General features: G+C 36.1%; 1 protein-coding gene across 3 annotated transcripts in view; it reads right to left on the reverse strand.

Annotated features, from left to right (window-relative positions):
* Positions 1 to 2,022: 2,022 nt before the first annotated feature.
* The window catches only part of pemt (phosphatidylethanolamine N-methyltransferase), a 29,265-nt gene continuing 6,591 nt past the window's right edge, over positions 2,023 to 24,696 (reverse strand). The window contains exons 3-8 of one of the 3 annotated variants that reach the window (XR_015710453.1): positions 20,976 to 21,091; positions 14,360 to 14,505; positions 8,018 to 8,129; positions 5,503 to 5,546; positions 5,128 to 5,202; positions 2,023 to 2,373 (exon numbers count right to left, since the gene is read on the reverse strand). Coding sequence is in view for 1 of the 3 variants with exons in the window: in XM_087782875.1 (XP_087639001.1) it covers positions 2,319 to 2,373; positions 5,128 to 5,202; positions 8,018 to 8,129; positions 14,360 to 14,505; positions 20,976 to 21,091 (504 nt within the window). In the remaining 2 variants the exon portion in view is untranslated. Of the gene's footprint in view, positions 2,374 to 5,127; positions 5,203 to 5,502; positions 5,631 to 6,093; positions 6,254 to 6,344; positions 6,450 to 8,017; positions 8,130 to 14,359; positions 14,506 to 20,975; positions 21,092 to 24,696 lie in introns of those variants that run through there. The other 2 variants (XR_015710454.1, XM_087782875.1) reach the window with 2 other exon arrangements.

Here is a 24,696-nt window from a genome sequence, read left to right on the forward strand (position 1 = left end):
TGTGTTGCTCATGGAGTGTGTTGTGTTGCTCATGGAGTGTGTTGTGTTGCTCATGGTGTGATATGCTGCTCGTGGTGTGTGTTGTGTTGCTCATGGTGTGTGTTGTGTTGCTCATGGTGTGATATGCTGCTCGTGGTGTGTGTTGTGTAGCTCATGGTGTGTGTTGTGTTGCTCATGGTGTGTGCTGTGTTGCTCATGGAGTGTGTTGTGTTGCTCATGGTGTGATATGCTGCTCGTGGTGTGTGTTGTGTAGCTCATGGTGTGTGTTGTGTTGCTCATGGAGTGTGTTGTGTTGCTCATGGTGTGATATGCTGCTCGTGGTGTGTGTTTTGTTGGCCACCGTTTGTTAGGCTGCTCATGGTGTGTGTTGTGTTGCTTATTGTGTGTTGTGTTGCTCATTGTGTGTGTTGTGTTGCTCATGGTGTTTGTTTTGTTGCTCATGGTGCGTTATGCTGCTCATGGTGTGTGTTCCGTTGCTCAAGGTGTGTGTTGTGCTGCTCATGGTGTGTGTTGTGCTGCTCATGGTGCGTGTTGTGCTGCTCATGGTGTGTGTTGTGCTGCTCATGGTGTGTGTTGTGCTGCTCATGGTGTGTGTTGTGCTGCTCATGGTGCGTGTTGTGCTGCTCATGGTGCGTGTTGTGCTGCTCATGGTGTGTGTTGTGCTGCTCATGGTGTGTGTTGTGCTGCTCATGGTGCGTGTTGTGCTGCTCATGGTGTGTGTTGTGCTGCTCATGGTGCGTGTTGTGCTGCTCATGGTGCGTGTTGTGCTGCTCATTGTGCGTGTTTTGTTGCTCTGGTGTGTTTTGTTGGCCATCGTTTGTTAGGCAGCTCATGGTGTGCGAGTCCACAAATAAAAGTAGTAGAGCGTCTTAAATTCAATTAAATGTGTTCCTTTACAACCTTATTTGATGGATTCTAGCTTTTTTCAGACAAAATTAGATTTTTTTTTTCAAACACAACTGCAAGTGAGGACAAAAAAAATAAAATAAAAAACTATTCTCAGGTTGTCGTGTTTTTAGCTAATAGCTTTAACACTGTAAGACAATGATGTGGCGTCTTCAGGACCCTGGAAAAAACAATACATGAATCATATTCAAAACAAAAATGTAATTAATCAACAACTATTTTGGGAAATGCATATAAATAAATAATATAAATAAATCACGGATAGATAGATAGATAGATTTAGGTTCTGTTTTGGAGTTCCATGTGGATTTAGGGAGGTTATAAAGGATCCACATTTCTCCTACGGTAGAGATCAAACAACTCTTCTTCACCTACTGTTGTTTAAATGATATCTAGTCTGATCCACTGTCAATCTAATCTAATCTAAGTACTGTTCCGGAATGTTGGCCTCCAGGTGGCGCTGTAGAGCGAGACAGACAGCTAGAATATTGCACAGTGGAACATGAAAAATAGGCGGCACTGAAAGAAAGCTGGAGAAAAAGAAACGGCTGCCTGTTGATAAAGAGATGCTGCACCTAAGTTTGGCCTCAATGAATCAAAGAAATACAGAAATGACAGAATATCAAATCACTAAGAAATGTTCAGAAATTAAAGCCGACGGCTTGAACTTGACAATGACTTGGTAGAAGGCTTGTGAATTTATACTCTAGCCGTTTTACTGCCGTCTTACATGCACTGTTAACTGTTTCTCTGTATACATCTTTGTAAATGTGGCATTTGATATGATCAGGTTGGCTTTAAATCTACGTGAATGTGGAGCGGACGTACGTCAACAAGAATATACCACATGCTGTCGAGCACAAAGAATCCTCTCCGACTTTTACCGAGTCAGACTCAGAAGGAGAAAAATGGTCCTTCAATCAAGAGGAGAAAACATGATTATAGCTCTTGCTTCCATTATTTGTCTTCCGACAACACAAACACATGTTAATGGCCCTGAGCACTGACTCATCCTTTTGTTATTCAAACAAGAAGACACACAAAATGGGTTTATTGGATACTGCTTGAAAGCACCGCCGTGAAATAAAAGGATTATATAACGAAGCAAGACGTATATTGTGAAATGTCTTTTTTATGTTCCTCGGAGACATACAATGTTGTTACAAAAACATGTTATTTTTAACGACCATCATTATAAACTTACCCTTTTTAAAAGTTACCTGCAATAATGGAACAACATGATTAATTCAACCGAAATGCAGCAGATGTCCAATAGGAGGTCCTCAGATTCAAACAGTGGAACAGAGAAGTCAATTTATAAATTTCCACCCAAGCTTTCCGCGGTTATTCGTTTTTTGGTCAAATCCGAAAATTGAGTCCTGTGAGTTATCCCCGGCAGGAACAGGAAGCACTCATTCAAGCTTGCGCTGGCGACTTCTCTCCCGGTATATGTGCTCAGTGAAAGGTCTGTAAATACAGCGGAACAAACAGATAATCAGGCAATAAATCACAGACAAGAATGTCGTACCACTCGGTACCAGGTCTCAGTTTGGGTTCGCTGAAGCAGAAAGGAGAGATGAGATGCATTATTTTCTTCCTTAAAAAGTCAGTTTTTTTATCAAGTCAGTTTTGGCAATATGGCTGAAACTAGGTCACGTGATAACGGATGACATTAAACACAAACATTCCCGCCAACACAAAGAGACAAAGCTCTTAACAGGTTGGCAGCAACACTTGCTAAAGCATGACATTAAGTAAAAACTGTCATATATAAGAAAATTGATTTTTTTTCCCCCACATATTTAATGTGTTAAATTAAAAAATGAGTGGAAATGAAAGTGGAGAGATTCAATTAATTAAATTAACTTCCATCATTAGAGAAGAAACTTTATTTTTACATTTCAAAATGATTGTTTAGTTTCATCATTAATATTTTATGTGAAAATCCCAGTAATTTATTTTCATTTTCATTCATGTGTGTGCAGCTGAAGCTCTCCACGCACGTCTGGAGTTGAAAGTCTAGTGTGAGTCAGAACCTAAAGGAGTTGTCTTTGTTTGGCTTTTCTTCCGTCTTCCGTGAAAAGCTTTTCTCAAAGTGGCTCAATTCCAAAAATAATTCTTAGAATCTTGATGCTTTCCCAAAAAGGTGATGAGTAGATTGTAGTTAAGATCAAAGCCTTTCCTAAATATTCATGGATGTAAAGAGCTCCTAAATTGAGATTAGTTATGGGCAGGGAACACTTTTAAGTGGCTTAGGAGTTCTCTAAGCAGAAGATAAAAAGCTCATTGAACAATTGAGCCAGAGGCAGAGGCTTAAAGTTCAACTAATGTGTTGATTTAAGTGTGTCTTTAATTGATCTTGGACCTCTATTGTATCATCAGTATGTGTCTGTTTGTACAAAACTCTCTTTTCATTGAAATATTTGCATAACCACACCCACTCTGCTGTGATTGGTCAGGCATCGAGGTTTGTTGTCGCGTATCATCAATCTCGGAAGTCTCCACCTTCAAGGGTCTTGTTGTATAAACAAAGCGGGGCGTGATTACAGCTGGCTTGAGAAGGAGTGAAGCCATTATTACATCATAATGGACTACGCTCTCATAACCTCTCATTTGCCAAAATTAATATAAACAAAGATGATTATTAAATAAATACAACTATCAATAACAGAGTTACATTTGGTAGGATCAATTTAAAATGAATACTTACTATTCGATGTGAAATATAATTTACAAGTCTTCACGAGACTAGAATATACGGTTATGTTTATCGATCCGTTGCCCATTATCACCCAAAGTATAATTTATATCTAATTTTAGGCTCGACCAATGACTATAATCGAATCAAATCTTTGTCATTTATAATTTTCAGGATAAGCGAGGGGCTCTTTGAGAAGACTCTCACAATCTTTTGCATTACAGACTCTGACGCACAGCTTGGGTTGTTGGTAGGAGCTGATTGGACGAAGACCAGCTCATTTGATTGACAGGTGTCAGTGGACAGCGATTTGGTCGTCATGGAAGAAGAGCAGCAACACGACCAGTAAGGTCCGCCATAAAATCCTGCGACGGGGCAGCAGGTGTGTGTCCATCTGTGTCCTTCACACGTGCACTTGTTAAAAAATGTTTTCAGAAGTAGGTCAGTCAACACTGACAACCTCGCTCACAAAAACAACTAGAAATACAGTACTGTGCTAAAGTTATAGGCAGGTGTGAAAAATGCTGTTAACTAAGAATCCTTTCAAAAATATAAATTATAATTGTTTATTTTGATCAATTTACAAAATGCAAAGCTCCTACACAGCTGTATCTTTTCACTTCATGACTGTGTTTCAACCTACTTGTGAAATCGATGATCATTTGTCTGTTTTTCTGTACGGACATGAACCCTTTTTCACCAGAATTAAATGAAAACCATATTGAAATAACATCATTTTCCATATATTTTAATAACCTTTTTAATTGCCTTTATTTTTAAGATTTGGTGGGAATTTTACATTTGAATATAGAATTTTTCAACTTTTTATATAAAGATTTGGATGTATTTTTTGTTTTTCTTTCTTTTTTCTTTTCTAAACAAAACATTCTTAACTCGATACAAACAAAGAGATTAATTTGTTAATTAAAACCAAAAAACATTTCTTCAAACAGCTTTGAAAGATAAATAAATAAAGCTTCACTAAACACCGTTTCACTGTATATAGCAGCTAAGCCATTCCTCCAAGAAACCTCTTATGGCTCTTAAACTCACATTTAAAGTAGACAGAATTAAAAAACAGAATTTATCTTGAAAAATAATGACTTTCCAGCTCCTTTAGGAACTATTAGGAACCGGAAAACGGTTGGCATGCAATCAAATAACCCTTATAAATTGACTTAATTGAAGTGTGTTGACAAAGCTCAATAGTTTTGGTCATTCTACATTGTTTTAAGTCACTAACTACATAAGATCTCAAGAATGCATTAAAAGTGAGCGTGACTTGTGGAGCAGTGGTTAAAACAATGCACAGACAAGTCCTAAGTTTAAATCACGACCTGGTCTTCTAACTAAGCCTCTGCCATGATCTTAAATGATTCTCAAATTTAGGAACTTGTTTTTGTCAATTTGACTGTATGCTCTGTGTTAAAAAAAGTAATGTGAATTGAGGCCGTTGTCAGAGGTATTCACCGTCTCAGTGCTTTTCCAGTTTTAGATACAGATTGAAGGTAAAATAGACTTACCCTTCAAATTTGATGGCAAACTTGTAAACCACTGCTACGATTGCTGTCAGGACTAGACCAATTGGACTGGCACCGCTGGAACAATACCACAAAACAAACAACATAAACATCAATGATTCACAAACAACTAAGAAGTGATCTTCAAACATCTGGAAATGCAACATGTATCAAAGAAAGAAAGTATTTTCAAAGTTGTCACACCGACAAAGAAAATTAGACAGAAAGTAAATCCAAGGACATGTAAGCAGATGAAAACTGTTACGTGAACGCAAGTAATTCTGCTGTTTCCTCTCGTCTGAAAGATGGAACGTCAGCATTCAACTTGTAAACGAGAAAAAAAGACCGTCTTGTACAGAAGAATAAAAGCAGACTGACCTAAATTCCCAAAGAAACACCTGGAGCAGTGACGCAGCTTGTTCCTGAGTAAACAATAATCTGAGTTTTTCCACCACATCATTTCATGCATTTATTTCGGTATCATCTCGTCGGTCTCGTCACTTAATCTGTGGTTAACAGAGATCAGAGGAGCAGAGAGAAGAGCATTCTTATTATTTCTGCCTCTTATTCAAATTATTTTTTATTTCACAACAAAACTTTACCTTAAATATGTTCATTTCTGTGTCTGCTGTAGTTACCGTGTTTACTCATAAAATAAATTGTTTTTGTCGTTGTCTCTCTGATTATTTATATTGTTGCCCATGTATTTGGTTGTGTTATTGTTGTTCTCACTTTTTTTCTGTTGTGGTAAATATCGATCTTTCGTTTTTACCAGGTATATACCAAGTATATAATTACACTTCTTCTTCTTGAGTATGATGTTGTTTTTGTTCGTAGGGTTGTCAATAACAATAATACATAAATACAAATAAATAAATCATTATCTATTTTAGCTCCATTTATGGCTCTTTATTGAATGTGTATTTTAGTCTATATTCACATCTTTACTCCTCTTAATGAAGTGCTCACCTGTAATTTGAGTATAGTCTTGTTGTCGGTTTTGCTCTTCATCAGGTGACAGTGACAGGTAACAGTGTATTTCTGGCTCGGTTCATTACCAACATACTTTGTCACCTGACCCCAAGGTTTTTTCACATTCACAGTGTGTTCAACCTCATGTTAATTTTTCCTTTAAAAGAAGCAGAGTTCACATATTTGCCATATGAGCACTAGAAATACTTAATAATGTGTTAATTGACGTTAGGTTGAGCGTGAAGTACCTTTATCTTCAATATCGTAGATACAGAATTTCTAGCATCTGCTCCTTTACTGCATCTCTTCAAGATCATCTGCCAAGTCGACTGTCGACATGCTGTTACTGGTGTCTGCACAAACATTATGCACCGTGAATTTTGTGTTTCCATATGGCCTTTTATTGTGAGTCAGCTTGTACACACGTACGCCGACAGCGTCGAGGTTCCACAACATCGAGCAGATGGAAGGTAATTTCATAATTTGATTTCGTTTTCGGAGAAACCCATCAGAACAGGCTTTCTGTCAGGAGTTTTTCCAGTCATACGCTTGTCTGGGTTTCTTCTAGACACTATTGTTGCCTCCCACGGTTCAAAAACATATAATCTATTATTCTTAATAGTCTATACGACAGTTGGGCAACAGTATTATTGGTTATCTGGTTTCCTAATATAATTTAAAAGTCAAATTGAGAGTTCAATACTATGCTTTGTGGCTGTTAAGAGTGATTTTTGTGGGCAATGCTGTTAAAGATCAACTTGTCAACCGCCTCCGGGAGCCATGACTAATCGTGCAGAGTAATTATCGATGAAATCCAGCAGTTTAAAAGCATCTTCACCGCAGCCACTCTTGTGTAATAGTTCTGCTGTAATTTTGAATAATAATTGCCCCATTGTTCCTAGATTTCTAGCACAATTTTTTAGCAAAGTTTTATAGTCTTATATCATCAATCTTCTTTCTTTTTTTTCTTTTTGACAAAGCACTGCGAGGACAATTATTTATTCTGCACAAATGACGAAAATAAATGTTCCATCTATTATTCACCTTGACAAATCCTTTTAGAATGACCCAGGGTCAGACTCAATTCTAGTGTACCTCCTGGTAGATTCAAATGTAAATTTAACTACAAAACCAGATTTAAAATAAGTTGAACAGAAGAACAATCAATCTGTTGATGCATGACGAGAAAAACTTAAAGTGGGTGATTGTCGAAGTGACCCGTTTATCCATTCACAGTTTAGTGACCTCTGATTTGAGGTTACGTCATGGAAGGATGGACTGGCTTCAACAAAGCAATGAAATTGTGGTAGGGACGGTGTCTTTCTTTTCTTTCTGCACCTAATGCTTTCCCAAAAAAATCTCTTAACTAGTCGACCTGATAAAGTCAAATTATCACTCTCAAAACTTTTTCATCACTTTAATTGTTAGAAAAAGAAGATTTTCAATCATTTGATTTCTGTTAAAATGGCTGAAAACAGAAGAACATTTTTAATTAACTTTCAGGACAAGGAACAGATGATATTTCTAGAGATTAGGCTTTAGGAAGGTTCTGAATTCTCATCGTAAAACCCTATTGAACTCTTGTTTGGTTATTCAATTTCAAGCAGACACTGGCTTGAAAAGTGCAATAAAAAGGGTTGCAGAGTTTCACAAATTACTAGCGGTGGCCATGCAAGATCTTTCTGCGAAAATAGGCCACTCAAATCACTGCCTCGAAAAGAGTGGTGCTCAACGCTTCATGTGGGAAACAAATGAACCAGACAACCCTCGAGCTGCTGATTTCCAGCCATTCATCCTACCTCAGCGATGCATTTGATGTTTCCGTAGCAACCAGCCAGGACGTGTTTATGTCAAAATCTTTTGAGAACTGAACCAAAGGTTTGCAGGAAGCAAACTACTTTTCAAACAAATGAGGACTTACATGAACGCCAGGCCCAGGTAGTTTGCAGTGCTGCCCCAGTACATTGGATTCTCCATGATGTTGAATGGGAAGCATGTGACCTTCTTATCCATCAAGATACCAAAATAATCACCTAGACAATTAAAAAAACATGGATTAATTAACTGTGAAAATGTTCCCTATTGTAAAGATTTTCAGACCACTTCTTCTCAACGCTTTTTCAACGAAAGAATTTCCGCTCTTTATCCAATTTGACTGATTTTAAGTAGTGCTTATTTATTGTCATTGTTTCAGAACAACAAAATAAACAGTATGATCTTACCCTTAAAGTGGAGTTATAAATGAAACATCAAAATGAAAAAAAGTACAAGACCTTTAAAAGACACATAAATAAATAAAAAATACTGTAATTTTGAGCAGAACAATAGAGGCACCAATTTCCGACTCAGACCATAGTACACAAATATTGTATATACAGTATATATATATAATTATAGTTCTATATTGACATTTTAACAGTAAATGTTGAAGACTTGAGTATGTAGGCTTTTCCTCCATTACGCACTTTTCTACAGTGGTACGTAATGATAATTTGCTCTAACTTTATACCAGTTTGTTTTCCAGACCAAAATTCGTAGAGTATCACGCCATAGTTTTATTATGATAAAATAAAGTGTAAAAAAAATGTATGTGCAAAGTTTGATCACCCTTTTGATCACATTCATTTCAAGACCGGTGTAGATTTATAGGTGACAGGTTGCAGCAAAAAATTCAATTACAAAGACAGTCATGAACCAATCATATAAAAGGTTGTTCAACCGAGGTAATGGCTGGCTGTGCTTGTCCACCTTTTAAGAGAGTGGCAACATGGGCGCATCTAAACAACTCTCCACTGACCTAAAAACGAAGATGATTCATAATCATGCATTAGCAGAAGGGTACAATAAATAATAAAGAAGGTTTGGACTGTCTGTCTCCACACTCAGAAATGGAGTGCAGAAATAGAAGGACAAAAGAAGTCCTTGTGAAGGAAAGATGTGGCCAAAATAAAAAATACAGGAAAGGCACAGGCGAGGGATGGTTAGAAGGGTCACAGAAAAGCCACAGACCACCTCCACTAGATAAATATCTAGCTACTGATGGTGTAGTTGTTAATCTTTCGACAATCCAGCTCATTGGACGGGTGATGCACAAAAAAGCCTTACTTGAGTTTTCGCATGAGGTATGCAAAAGTACATCTGGACAAGCCAGAGGTATTTTGGTCAGATGAGACTAAAAGAGAGATTTATTTGCTCAGAACAAGGGGAGGTATGCACGGCGAAAAAAATAAATAATTTCATTAGAAGAACTTATTGCCTACTGTGAAAATGGTGGAGGGTCCATCATGTTATGGGGCTGTGTGGCTGGCACAGGGAATGGAAACTTTGTTAACGTTGAGTGCAACATGAATTCCTTTCAATATCAGCAGATTCTCGACAAGAATGTTCAAGAATCTGACATAAAGTTTTATCTATCCATCTCTAAAAGTTGAAGCTACACCGGGGTTGGATTGTTCAGCAGGAAAACTATCATAAGCACTGTTCAAAATACACCAAGGAATTCATGCAGAAGCACAAGTTCAATCTTCTGGAATGGCCATCCCAGATCTTAACATCACTGAAAATGGATGGATTGAAGCTGGCTGTCTGCACACAGAAGCCAGGAAACCAGACTGTTTTGTATGGAGGAATGGGCCCAAAAACACTTCTGTGACTACAGGGGGCGTCTACAGGCTGTTCTTGCAGCAAAAGGAGGCTTTACTAAGTATTAATGGAATGATTTCTTTGGGGTGCCCACATCTATGCACATGCCAATTTTTGCTTAAATGCACATTTAAAAAAATATTTTGGACTAATAATAATCATTTCACTACTGAGATGTTTCTGTTTCCATACGGTATAACATATGTTAAAATTAGGTTGCTGCTTCAAAACTAAGTTCACCAAGTGACAAACTGATTCAGAGATTTTCCTAAGGGGTGCACAAACCTGTGCATACCACTGTAAAGCAGATAATTACAAAACTACACTGCCTTAAGTTAAATGTTGGTAAATATAGGTCATAGTAAAGATGTTGAATATGTCCATGGTTATGTGAGTTTTTGACTATTACTGAACTAGAAAAGTGATTACATAGAAAATGTGACCTTGTTGAAATGAAAACATGATGATAACCTGCATCATATGTGATGTGATAAACACACACACACACACACACACACACACGCACACGCACACGCACACGCACACGCACACGCACACGCACACGCACACGCACACGCACACGCACACGGCTGACCTTCTTTCATCTTCCAAGTCAAGCCAATTCATTCCAAAGTTGTGTAACACTTATTATGAATGTATTCTCATTTTAAGACAGCGACTATGTAGGGCAAACAATTGTACAAATAAATGTCTTAAAAGGGAAAGAAAACCAGCAAAAAGGATTCCGAGCAATATGTTCACATTGAATGGCAAACAGCAGAGTAATTTCTTGCTCATATTCCAGCGTCAGTGCAGAATACGGTTATGAAAATGGTCAACCTGCACTTAAATAAGAAGGAGTGGAAGCAATGTGGTTTAGAAGGGTGGATCTGTGATCAATGGGTCATGAGTTTTTGTTCCAGGGGCAGCTGGTCACTGTTTTTGCACCCTTTCAATGATGATGTGAATGGCTCTTTGTTTCAGCTCCATCACTCTGACACCTTGTGTCACCGTGACCCACGGTGCCAAAAAACAACACCCACACTGGAAGTGTAGTCAGGGGCATGGACAGAATATTTGCTCTGGATATATATAAATTAAGTAGCTTCAGCTACCGAGGGGTCAAATTCTAATGACATTTCACACAAATCGCTGATAGTGAAAAAAGAGTAACTAGGGCAGGAGGGATTCATTTTGATAGACCAGTGATATACAACCTTTTTTAAGTCAAACCACATATTTTCTGTCCACCCATTTGTGATGTTGTCCAACCAGATAACTGATCGCCTGCGTCTTGCTGCATTGAATCGAAGCTTGTAAATCAAACATACTTTGCCAACCCTTGAAAACTATTTAAATAGAAAACAGGGTCGAGGATGCAGAGCAAGCAAAAAAAAAATCTCACTTTTAGTGAAGTGTGTTAAAAAAGTGCAAGTTTCAGGTGGCATCAGTGCCACGTGAATAAAAAAAGGATACAGTCAGAATCAGGGCTGTGTAAATAGGCTCTTGAAGTAGCAACTGGGAATGAAATTGGCTAGTCTTCCATGGCACACTGGTTGGGAATCACAGGTATAGGTAAGGTAACATACAGAGTTTTGCAGAAATCCATTCAAATTAAACAAACTTTCAAGTTGGAAATACCTTAAAGTAATTCTAGTTTGAAGTATTGTGAGTACACCAAGTTGATATATGATTGATATTATTATCAATAATGAAAGAATACCCGAACCAAGTTCCCTTTGGTTCCTGTTGATGTGGATGTTCTCATTATCCTAGAATGCAAAAGAAGACAACCCGTCTTAATATTATAAATAAAGCTATATTTTTTATCCCGAGGTTCAGTAGTGGCGGAAGAGATTTTGGATTGAATTGTAGACTTGTTGACCGACAACCAAATAGCTGACTTCTATTAAGGTTCATTGTAAACTAGAGAAAGGTGATTATGGTTTCTCTTAACTGGTACATGTACTCTACAATATACGTTACAATTAGAAGTTGACTCAGTTGTATTCAGGTCTCGGAGTAAAAGAAGATTTTCTTTCTCTGCTACCTTTGTATATTTGTAAATTGGATAACTTTGTTATATTTATAGAAAAACATTACATGTCCCTGTTTTTATTTTATTTTATTTCAATTCAGTCTCATGCCATGAAGACCAATGAAAAATACGACCAAAATGATTTAATATCTTCTACGATACTAGTTTTGTTAATTAGTCATCATTTAGTGCAAAATCATGAAAACATCTGCTTTCCAATTACGGCATCAGATGAAGATCCCCTTTGGCACTCCCTGGATTTACTCAGTAGCAGAGCGAGGGCGCTTTGACTGGGACGTGCAAAATCAAATTAGTTTTGAGTTTAAAGAGTCCTTCCTAAGTCCTAAATCTCATTCAGAAGAATGTGCATGAAACAAATAAGCTGGGGCTCAACTGCACTTGCCATTGCTTGAAAATGATTCTAAATAAATGATAAAAACAGGCTCTTTAACGTTACAGTTTGCTTTCCCAATTGCTAACATCCATCTTCATTCCTTTACTATTTAATTAATGTATTATTTCTTCAACAAAAGATTCATTTTCTGTCCGTCTTATTATCTGTGACTACTACTACGACTAAATACTAGTATCCTTATACTAAAGTTCTTTCAGAATCAGTGAAATCGGGTGTAGATTCAAAGAGGACAACCCCTTCAGTCAAGCGATATGGACAGTGATGGAGGAGTCTGGAGATGACTCACTTTAAAGAGTGACCCAGAAACTGAACACTGTCAAGTCACAGTCGTGTCCATTTATAATAATAATTATTATCTGTTATTAGTTTAACTAATTCATCTTATTTAATGAAACCTTTTTCAATTAAATCCAATATTGTGGCAGATAAATTGGATTTTTTTTATATATATAAAAAGTTGTTTAATGCCTTTAACTAGATCTTGTTAAAGTCATTTACATTCTGCTATATTTGAGACGAGTGTTTCCTGCAAAACTAAAAGTATTATACAATTCGTCAGCTCAATTAATGTTCCCTTCACTTATTAAGGCACCTATTTAACAAAAAGTGCAACTTTTGAGATTCATGATACAAAAAAGTACTTATATGAACATTATAATCATTAGACAACCTCTATTTTTTAGATTATCCATCTTAATTTATTTTAAATATATGGTCTATAAGTTCTTTGTTGCTGTTTAAAAATATATTCCTTTGCCCTTTTGTCTCAAAAAAAACGCTTGTCAACTTTTCAATTTCACCCTTCTATGCCAGAGGAAACTGGATAACATTTTGTATACTTTTAGAGCAAAATAAGTTTGGTGGAGATATTGTGATTCAAATCAAAACAACGTCTGGTGCTGTCTGTCACCACAGGGGAGCGGCCATTTACCGATAACAATGTTTGTTATGAAGCCTGAGTTCTGGTGAACGGCCGCATATATCGCTCAGTGACAACACTCTTCCTTTCATGTATTTTCAGGCGGCAAACAGCCAAATGTAACTCAACCATAACCAGAAACTGAAGCTTGTGACATGACATAAATGTGGTGAGATGTTTTTTTTGTTTTTTTTATCTCGAGATAAAACAATATCTTGGGAAACTAGTATCTAGAACAGAAGTGATCGAAGTTCGGGGACTTTATTGTTGAAACACAGAGAGACTGAAGCAACAAGTAGCGGAAGATTTAGAACGAAAGAGATTGAAAAGTAAGTAAACTTCATCTAATGTCACGTTCCAAATGTCATAAATCTTTGATATTTACGGTATATTGTTTTATATATTATTATTCTGTTAGCTTCTCCGTGTTCACGTCAGGTTTAACTTATATCTATTTATTACTACAGCATGTGTTGTACATTTTATGTAGTGAATCTACACTGATGTCTTTACTGTGGCAAATGTGGAAAGACTTTACGTTTCATTTAACGTTATTGATTTAACAGCTTCATATATATGCGCATTAGTGCCTTCATTTGCACTTCGCTTGAAGTGCTGCCTTTTTTGTATTATATGGTTCACAACATCATTTAAATACTTTACAATCATTACAAGTGTTATGAAGATTTTATTATTAAGCTTTTTTTCTCTACATTAGGTTAATACTTCAGGATGTTTATGTAATATTTTCTTTTACAACTTAGATAAGACGTTATCAATTATTTTTATTCAACCAGAATGAAAGTACTATTTTCAGGAGTGTCATTTTAACTTTATTTCATGTTAAATCTAATTGTCTTTGCATGTCCTGTATACTTTGAATTACCATCAAATGTTAGTCTATAATGACTTTTTCCCACGATTACCGATTTCATGGAAGGAACTGTTTTACCGACCTCTTAAAAACCATTGACCTTGTTTATCTCGACACAATAGTATTATCTCAAGATGATTTTTTATCATGAGATGAAAATAATGTCACCTTCGGGTCTCACCTCACCTTACCTTACCTTACGTTTTTGATTTGATTATTAAAAATATTACTTGAAGAAATTGAATAATCATTTTCGTATGAGTCCAGATACTCACATACTGAGCTCATGTAAAAATATTACATTGAAAATATCTTGGTCATCAAAATGTTAGATGTTGTTTCCAATTGAAACATTTATTTAGATTAACTACTTACCTAGAAAGGTTCCAGTGAATCCCAAAGCGAGGAAGCTAGTGACGACCAGGATGGTTCCGGCCACCAGTAAAACCACACCAGAATAGAAAACGCTCGTCTGGTCCATTAAATCCCACCGAGCCTGGACCTTCATCGCCACGGTCATGCTGCAGAGAATTATTTTTTTTAAACTGGATTTATTCATGCGTGGATGGGAGCACAAGGCTAAAGTCAAAAGTGAATCATCAATTTAATCTAGTCACCACTTTTTTTTCGTTGGACAACTACAAATAATGTCCGACTGCTCTTGGGAACTGTTTTGACATAGTTTTCAATGGGCTGCCGGGGGGTCAAGGTCGTTCTGATTTACATGTCTGAGAGTTAAGCACCACATGAATATTCAGTTATATTTTCAAGAGGAATAACATCGATTCACACAGAAAGAAAACATTTGAGTCAAAAATGATGGACAATTTTCTGTTAACCAAAACAATTTGACCTATATTCTATTATTCCATGGCTATTTTGGTGTTGTGTGGTGATGTCCAGTTTATTCATAGCCAACTTATGCCAGCAATTCCCAACATGGTTGGCTTTTATTATTTTATTGACCAACGCTATATAGTTTTGTACGTGCATTACAGTCATGAGCATACAGTAATGCCATTTCTAACATAATGTTTAACAGCGCTCACATGTGTGTAGCTGTGACAGCAGAAAAACAAAGTTAATTCATGTGTTTGTTGAAACATGATGGGTTAGTTTATGTAATATAATTCAGATAATTAGATAAAGAGATTTAAGAAAAATGGGCTCCATAATAGCCCTTGGCTGGTTTCCCTGGAACAAGAAGGTCTTATATATTATTTTTGTGCATTTACAGGCTCGTTTCTTTGGACCGAAACAAGCTTTTGAGTACCACTCTAATGTGTCTTCTGAGATAAAATCCTTTCAGACAGTAATAATCGATACAACAGAAATTGGAAAAATGTTTTTTTTTTCTTTCGATGAGTCTAACTACTTTCCAGTGTGCTGCACCTAAGGGGTGTTTTTTTGTATCACAAAAGAAATAGCTCTTCTTTTTTTGGAGTGTAATTTTGGAAAGACAATAACACATCCAACATTTGTTTTTTCAATGTAGTTGCCTAGTCCAAAAGTCTGGTTGCATAGCAACAGAAATGTATTTGAGGAAGACAGATAGAAAAAGTGAATGTCTTCCATTCTTGAGTAGGTGTAGAATTTAATGGTAGGAGGTTGTGATTCTGGGTTTGGGCATTGTGGGTGGAGTGGTGGATTTATTTTGTGTCTTTGGCTGGAAGGGAGAGAAATAAAGATAAAGCGCAAAAGAACCACTATTGAGAATCAAAGTGAATAAAGGTCAGAATGATAGAAAATGTAAAACGATGACGTGCTTGTGAATTATTATAGGTTAGTGCGCCAATGTAAAAGCTTTTGTAACTCAGGAATATGAAGTTTAAAAAAAAGGAGTTTTGGGAGTTTTGGAAGTAAAACATATGATTCTATGATGGGCTCATGTGTGATATGTGGCAAATGTATTTTGTTATTTATACGACGTTAGATAACATATGAGTTTTTATTGATTGTCAAACACTGATTAATATCAAAAAAAGGAAGTCTTTTTGTTCACCTTATGTAACTAAAATAATTGACAAAAAGAATTTAGGTAACAGGTTCCTAAACTAGCCTAGTTTTCCTCTGGTCTCATATAGAGTTTGTTATTTTTGTAGTTTACAGGCCTGTTTCTTTGGACTGAAAGAAGCTTTTGAGTCCCACTCTAATGTGTTTTCTGAGATAAACACCTTTCACACAGTTATAATGAATACAACAGAAATTGGAAAAATGTATTTTTGTCTTTCAGTGATTTCTGTAGAGATTGGAAACCACTCGCAACACTTTTTGCAAGTAGATAAGAGTCATCATTGGTCCTCACCAATCTTTATTCTTTTCCTTGTCAAGTTCCTTTTAATGCTCGTGTGTGAATATTGGGTGAGCTTCACAGAAAACCCATTTAGCATGCTGGTTCTAGAATCATCCGGTACTCCTTCATGGAAGTGTAAAAAACAAGGAATATAATATTGATCACTTCTAGAACAGAAACAAACAGATTAATTATCAGTTACACTAGATTTAACCGTTAACTATGATTCTCCGCTGTAAGAAAAACAAGCAGAAGTCATACGTCAGGCGTTTATGAGAAGATTATGAGAAAACAATGTCCTCATTATCCTGAACAAATTGGAGCGTGACCTCAACAAGCCTTCTTATGCAAGCGAGTCAAGGTCATCAGGAAAGAGGCAAGAAAAGCCTTCATTATTAACAGACTGCTTTTGATTTTTAAGAGTGACTAATTGTATTTCAATAAGATTTGGGGCCATAAAAGATGGAATTATAGCCTTCAAATAAATGGATAACCACTATTATGACTATTATTATTATTATTTTTAATACAGGATTATTTGGCTATTTTATTTGGTCAAGTAAGGTTTTGGATCTAGGACATGATTAAACTACACTCCTTTTTCATCCTCATCCTCATCATATTTAGACAAATTTAAAGCCTGAAGATGTGAAATCCTGATCCTGGGCAACAAAAATAGTCGTATCAACGACTGAATCTACTTTTCTTCCCCCATGTACACACATAGTAAGTCCACCTACGTCAATAAAAAAGCTATTTGTAGCTGTTAATGGTGTCTCTTCACCAAACAAGAGTGGGAAAAATATCTTTAAAAGGATCAGTGCAGAGTTTTAGTCATGTTTTAAACATTCAATATACCTCAGTGGATGACATTTCTTTGGCGTTTTAAATTCTTCTTTTGGTGTACATTTTCATTAATGGAGGCACAATAAATGGTTTAGTGAATAAAATGGGGTTCAGTCAATCAAATACATATGTACCAGGTTATTTATCTATAGCGGATCAGGCCTCACTTATGCATCTATTTACACAATAAACTACAATTTAAAAAAAAAAAGTGTGGCTTGGCCAGAAATCGCTTATTTACGAATTACAAAGGAAGAACATCCTATGTTCCCTTTTACTCACATGCTGCTACTTTACCACTTTTCTTTTGCTACTTTCATTTGCTGTTTGTAGCCAGGCTACAGGTAATTGCAATATAATTGTACAAATAATATAGCGATGCTACAGAACAGATTTAACTTAGCTATGACTAGTAAAGGTACCAGTTTAAGTGATATGCATGGTGAAGGTGACAGGAAATGGTAAAAAAGTGCTTGGCCAGGCTTTTGTATGTAACATTATAATGTTGTAACATTATGTAACATTATGTAAACAACATTTTAGTGACTTGTATTCAATATTACACTACATTTAAAAAACCCAACTCTCTGTGTGACACAGAAAACATGGTGTTCCCCCATTATATTTGACCCAATTTTATATGAAATCTTCACAAGTCTAATCAATTTTGTTAAGGTCAGTGGGCCACACAGTTTAACCGACTTTGTTGCTGAATGCTTACTTGCACCTGACAAAGGAGCACACACTGGTTAAAGGAAAATGTTGTCGTTTAGGCACACCTGTTGCTTTCTGTCAGAATACAGTATTTTCAGAGAGTGAAAATTGTTCCTGTCCGTCTGCATTGAGTCCTGTGGCGTGGTCTCTTTTGTTAGAGGGGGCAAAAAGTGTAATGTGATGCGGTGAACCGGTCGACGACATGACACACAAAAAGCCACTGCTGGGCTTTCTGTTAAGTAAGATGGTCAGTCAGGACATACTGCTGGGATTTAGATTGAAAAATAGATGGAAAAATAGGTCTTTGGGTCATAATCCGAAGTGTGGGGAATGACCAATTCTATGATATGCTTTGATAATGATGCTCCGGGGAGTCATTGATTACGAAACGCTGTCCTTCTGCGTAGAACTCTGGTCTTGAACAAAGAGGAGGGAATGAAACCGCGAGACTGGGACGAGAATCACAGCAATGCAATGGTTGATGACTTTTCTTCAGACACAAAAGGGATGCATACATTACATTAAATCTGGGTGTCAAAACGGAAATTCAGACACGTTGGGCCAAAAAAAGTTGAGGTCCAAGTATATTTACCAAACAGTTACAGTTAACAGGAAGTAGGAATCTGATTTTGGAGGCTCGATCTTGGAATGCTCTGTTACAAGCAGTTCCTTCAACATCAGTTTTCATCTCATTAGAAGCCTTTATAAAAGTGTTGACATCCACAATCTTTTCCTCATCTTATCTGGCATCGTAAGTCACCTTATCAATTGACATAATAATATGAATAATAAATTCTACAATACAATAGGACTGGATGAAAACAAATATAAATCAGTGGAGGATGTTCAGGTAACATGCAGTAAAAAAATAAATATTCCTTTAATATATAACGTGACATTAAATAGCAATTAGTCAAATCAGGTCACAAACAAAATAGAACATACCATCAAATTAATATTCGAGCAAAATGAGAAAAAGGAAAAAAAGGGTTGGTGACACAAAAGAAAACAACAAATGGATGAAATATTACATGAAATTCAAATAATTACAGTGTAGACAACACTTAATTACAGAACAGGGATTGTAGGACAGAAAGACGCTAATGGAACTTGACCCAATTCTAGAAGATTGGAGCTACAAGTTGTCCTCAGCAGGAACACTCATGCCCCAAATGACACCTCTCACGCTTCAACTCAATAATATGAATAGTCAGAAATGTAGGTTGTATAAGCCACTCTGCTACAGTTTTTGTTTTTTTTTACTAAATTTTGAACAAACTAACTTTTTTAAGTTAGCTTGTACAGCCATTTTTTAACAGTTCAAATACATGGTATATAAAATATTATCTGTATAAATGCACACTCTGTATTGATATTATAGAATATTCATATTTTTATTATAGGTGGTGAACTTTATGTTCAACACCCGTGGTCATGAGTTGTTGATGTGTCTGAGGTGACTTTCTGTTACAACAGTGAGAGTGGACTTCATCCAGATACTAATGTCCAGTAAGACTAATACCATGAGTCTTAAAGGGGTGATCACAGAGTTGTCCATTAAAAAGTGGCTTTTAGATCAAGAATATGAAACTCTAAGAAAGAGGAATCCAGGATAATATTACAAACTTGGTCTTGTATGAGTTTAGATTAGATTATTATTCTAGATTTGCTGTAATTACATGAAATGATTAGGTATAATCTATTTTATCCTACCATCTATCCATCTATCCTCATCTTTCTTATACTGTCTAGAATAGTAATGGCTTTTGGACCGGAAGAAAATTGTAAAACCAAAGAAAAGTGTTCCGAGACACATGGGCATATGATGGAGTCTAAATACTTTCCAGTGTGCTGCCCCTAATGGGTTTTTTTTGTAATCACAAAAAAACTAGCTCTTATTGTCTCTCATGAATTACACTCCTATAAACGAAACACATCCAACATTTGTTTTTCAATGGAGTTGCCATGCCAAAAGTCTGGTTGCATAGCAACAGTCATGTATTTTAGGAAGACAGATAAAAAAAAGTGAATGTCTTCTATTCTCGAGTAAAAGTCAATGGTAGGAGGTCGTGTTGATTTCTTTTGTGTCTTTGGTTGGAAAGGACAGGAAAGGGAGAGAAATAAAGATAAAGCGAAAAGGACCACTATAGAGAATCAAAGTGAATGAAGGTCAGAAAGATAGAAACTGTAAAAAGATGATGTGCTTGTTAATGCAAAGGAATCAGCATTTTATATGATTCTATGATGGGCTCATGTGTGGTACGTGGCAAATGTATTTTGTCATTTATCCGACGTCAGATAACATGCGAGTTTTATTTGATTTTCAAACACTGATTAATATAAAAAAAATAAGTCTATTTGTTCACTTTATTCATTGCCACATGCATATGATACGTAACAGAAATAATTGACAAAAAGCATGTAAGTAAGTAAGTAAGTAAGTAATATTTATTTATATAGCGCTTTTCGAGAACAGGGTCACAAAGTGCTTAAACAATCAAAACAATATTCAAAAAAGTACATACTTTAAAGATCAAGATAATACTGAGAACAACACAGGAGTTCCAGAAAATCAAGGAAAAGCCTGAACAAATAGAAACCTTAAGATCCCTTAAGATGTAAGTAACAGGTTCCTAAACTATCTTATGTTCTTCTGATTAAACGGTTACCGAATTCAATTACCTCAAGTTCTTACTCGTTATCTGATTAATGGGCAACTGAGTTGTAGTTTTAACCGACTCTGAAATTGATCTTGGGCCTATATTGTACTCTTCGGTATCCGTCTGTTTTCATTGAAATATTTACATTAGAAAATGCCATTAATCCCAATCCCAGAAGTCTTCACCTCCAAGGGACTCGTTGTATAAACAAAGCGGAGGAGTGATAAACTGGAGGAGGAGTGAAGCCATTATTACATCATAATGGACTCCGCTCTCGTAACCTCTCATTCGCCGATATTTCAAACGCAGGAGGACTTTATAAAGTAATACCTTCAAAACACCCCTAAATCTTAGTAAAATAAATCAGCGTGAATGGAGCAAGAACTGGCAGATCATTTGTATATTGATCTATTGATAAAGTCAGGTTTTGACTTTTTTCAAATTGCCCATTCTTTTGAGTTGAGGACGTGTGATTCACCTGTGGCTGCGATACACGTTGAGGAGAAGGATGACGAAGCCCAAGAAGTAACAGGCCAAGTAGGGACTCCCAAACAACTTGGACAGTTTTCGTGTTCTGTGTTCCCATCGAGCAACCTGCAAAATTGTGATAGATGTCATGTCAGTCATGGTTGGTCGAACTACTGTAAAGTCCTTTATGTTGAAAGACATTGATAATTACTGCATCATATTAAACGTTTAAAAAAAATTCTGTATTTATGGCTTACAGTATAACCACCTCAAGGTCTCAAGATATAGCATAATAATGGTTCGTTCATTTAGAAAAAAGGGGAAATGTTAGTTTATGTTCCTTTCCAACTTATACTGAATGTACCTCTACACAAGAGTATCATAGCATTTGATTTGATAAATGACGTAATGATACATTTATTAACATTGAATCTTGCAAAAAATGTACACCCATTTAATTTAATTTTAATTTCCTGTTGGCTTTATGGAAGAAGCAGTTGATTGAACATCGTGAAAAACATATGGGGATTAAGAAATATATATATATATATATATATATATATATATACACTGCATATATATGACGAATAAAAATGTCATGATCATAGTTTTTGCAATACATTGTCTTATCAAATGAATATATCCAAAAGTGGAACACAAATAAACGGATCAAAAGTGCCTTAAGCAGAAGTAGGTCAATTAAAAGAATCCATTGTGAGGCAGAATACTGATCGAGTTATTATCAGAGCATCAACATGTCCATGAAAATATGAGGGGTAAGGACCTACGGGGTCACTCATTGTGAAAGAAAGCCATCTAGGTCAAATTGAATTGAGATGTAGTAAACAAACTACTCTCTCTAGACTTTCGACTAAGAGCTTCATCTTCACATATATACGAACATAGCATGTCGTGTCACATTTTCCTTAAAACCTTCATCATAGCCCCTTAAGGATATTATATGCATCAAGGTTCAATGAATGTCATGATCACAACTGTCTCCCCAGTAAAGAAAACCAGCAGAGTAAAATGATTTGCCTTATAATAATATTACGTCTTAATTAATTCAGTCTTCACAAACATATTATACCACTTAACATTGCAAATGCTACACACAAGTGCTTTTGAAATTCACCATGGTGGTCTTGGACCCCAAATGATAGGATGAGATACCCAACATCACCAGAGCAAATCAGAGCCATGCAGTTATGGCCTTAAATATTATGAAATGTTTACACTGGTAGTTAAAAATGAGCTAACTCGGAAAAAGTGTTTTTTTTTTAATTCGTCTTCCTTTTTGCTTGACGGCCCCTAACAACATTCACATAATTTAATGTGGCCCTTGAAGAATTATAAACCCTGGTCTAGAGGTTGGGATTAAGAATCAGAAACATAATGCCCTGCACTGCTTCCACTAGCAGCGATACACTGCAATGCTTGTTCTAAAACAAGTTTATTTGATTCCCTTTGAAGTAGGGGTGTAAGAAAATATCAATATGATGATACATCACAATATTTTTATTCGGGATACTGTATCGATATTTAACAGCACTGGATCGATATATATAAAAAAAATGAAATAACAGTTTAATTTTATTTTATGGTTTAGATTTACAATAGGGTGTGTATAAAAGACAATGAATCAATCATTCAATGTTTTATTTTACAATTAACAGTCAAATATTAATTCATTTGTGTGATGCAAATTAAACCTCTGGTCTCTAGTTGGCAACATTAATTTTCTCTGTGCCAAAGTAGCCACAAAAACTGGTGAAATAGCAGCAATGAGTGAAAAAGAAAGGATACGCCAGGTTACAGCAACTTTTAAAGCTGATGTTTGGACTCATTTTGGCTTTAAAACAAAGTTCAAAGTTTAAAGTTCAACACTGATGGGTACTGGATATTGCATGTTGCTCCAGGTTGTTAGAGAATGTTAATGCACTTTATTGTGCATTTTTAATATAAGCACTATATAAGCACTTTCCTACAAGCACTTACACTTGATTAGAGAAACTATCTGCTAATTTATTTCTTGTAAAAGCCAGAAAAAGTGTTGTTTCTTCAAAAGAAACAATATAGAGTTGTCCCTACAGTATCACAATATATCGCAATACACCTGTATATCGTATCGTCACACATGTATCTTGATACTTATCGTATTTCCAGATTCTTGCCAATACACAGCCTTACTTTGAAGGCCCAAGTACCTCACTCTACGCCTACAACACACCTTTTTCTTCACTTTGCGAAATTGCTGTCTCAGATATCTACTGAAATGAGCAATCATAGCCAAGGTTAAGATTTACAGCTGGGAAAATACGGGAAAAAGCAAAGACTTTAAGCCAATTTTTAATACTTGGCTGAAAAACCACCTCCTGATTGGTTCGCACAAGCAGTGCAGCACATTCTTTTGGTTTAGCCTTTAAGCATAACTGCAGGTATTGCAAGAGGAACACATCCAGATGTTTATGTACAGGTTCTCACATGTACTTGAATCAAGGTGACTCAAATTATTTGATATGATATGTTATGAGATAAAAAAAACGAGTTTATTGCAGTGCTTTTTTTGCATCATGTTTCCATATATTTGCTAAATAGGTTTGTTTTTTTCTAATGACATTTAAATGTACTTCAATGGGGACAATAAATCGGCTTTAAATTTAAGTTCGCCTCAAAGTGGCAACACTACTACAAGACAGGATTGTAAACTCAAACATGTCTGTTTTAGCATTTAATGGATATTTCAAGATATCTTGTGGCAGCTTGTACACAGCGATTGTGTGACGCAGTCAGAGGTTGGACGAGAAAGCAGAGGTTGAACAGGTTGGAGACGGGGGCTGCATGAGAGCAGGTGGTCTTATGATAACGCAGATAGGACATAACAGGGCTGTTTTATTAATGTATATGATGCAGCTGACAACCCTCTGATTCTCTCAGTTAATCATACAAATACACACCTACTGTGGGAGTAAATGGAAGAAAAGAAGGTTCGTATGTGGGAAGAAAACTGTGACATTTGAAGAAAAGCACAGGTAATGGAGTTTTTTTAAATGGCAAGTGTTTTCGTATGCCCTTCGTCAACAAATAGATGCATAGCTCTAGTTGCAATGTCTATTAAGGTATATAATATAAAGGTACTTATATTGGCCAAAAAATATATTTCGCCAAATGTATTTCTGAATGGTAACCTTTATACGATTATGTGCCTTTTGAGGCTAGTAGAATAACATTTGGAGAAAAGAGCTTGTTGTTGTTGCTCCAAAAAAAACCCTGTAAAACATGCAGCAGCAACATATAAAAACTTGCCTGGAGTAACCCAACAAATATTATGTAACATTGACATCATCATGAGTTAACTATTACGGCCCTTATATGATACCCTCAAGGAGTGTGGATTGTTATCGCAGATGCAAACAAGCTGACCAGTGAGTTCAGATAATTCTTGTCCAATTTCTTTTCAATTAATTTAACAAATGCTGTCTTATTATTTTGAGGAAAAAAACTGATATTATTTCTGGAAATCATTATTTTATCATTTTTAACTTAAAACATGACAAGGTTCTAATTGTTCCTTTACATAACGGATGCAATTTTTTGCCCCCCCCCAGTACAGAAAATCCCTGGCTTTGCTAGTCAGGAATTGGTTGAACTGAAAAAATCGGTAGGCAGCAGTGAATTGGCTCTCGCTCCAGAGTTTTGACGTGGGTCAGGTTTCGGTTGCATGGTTAAGA

This window comes from Callionymus lyra, chromosome 2, assembly GCF_982586985.1.
Source record: "Callionymus lyra chromosome 2, fCalLyr1.hap1.1, whole genome shotgun sequence".
NCBI lineage: Eukaryota > Metazoa > Chordata > Actinopteri > Syngnathiformes > Callionymidae > Callionymus > Callionymus lyra.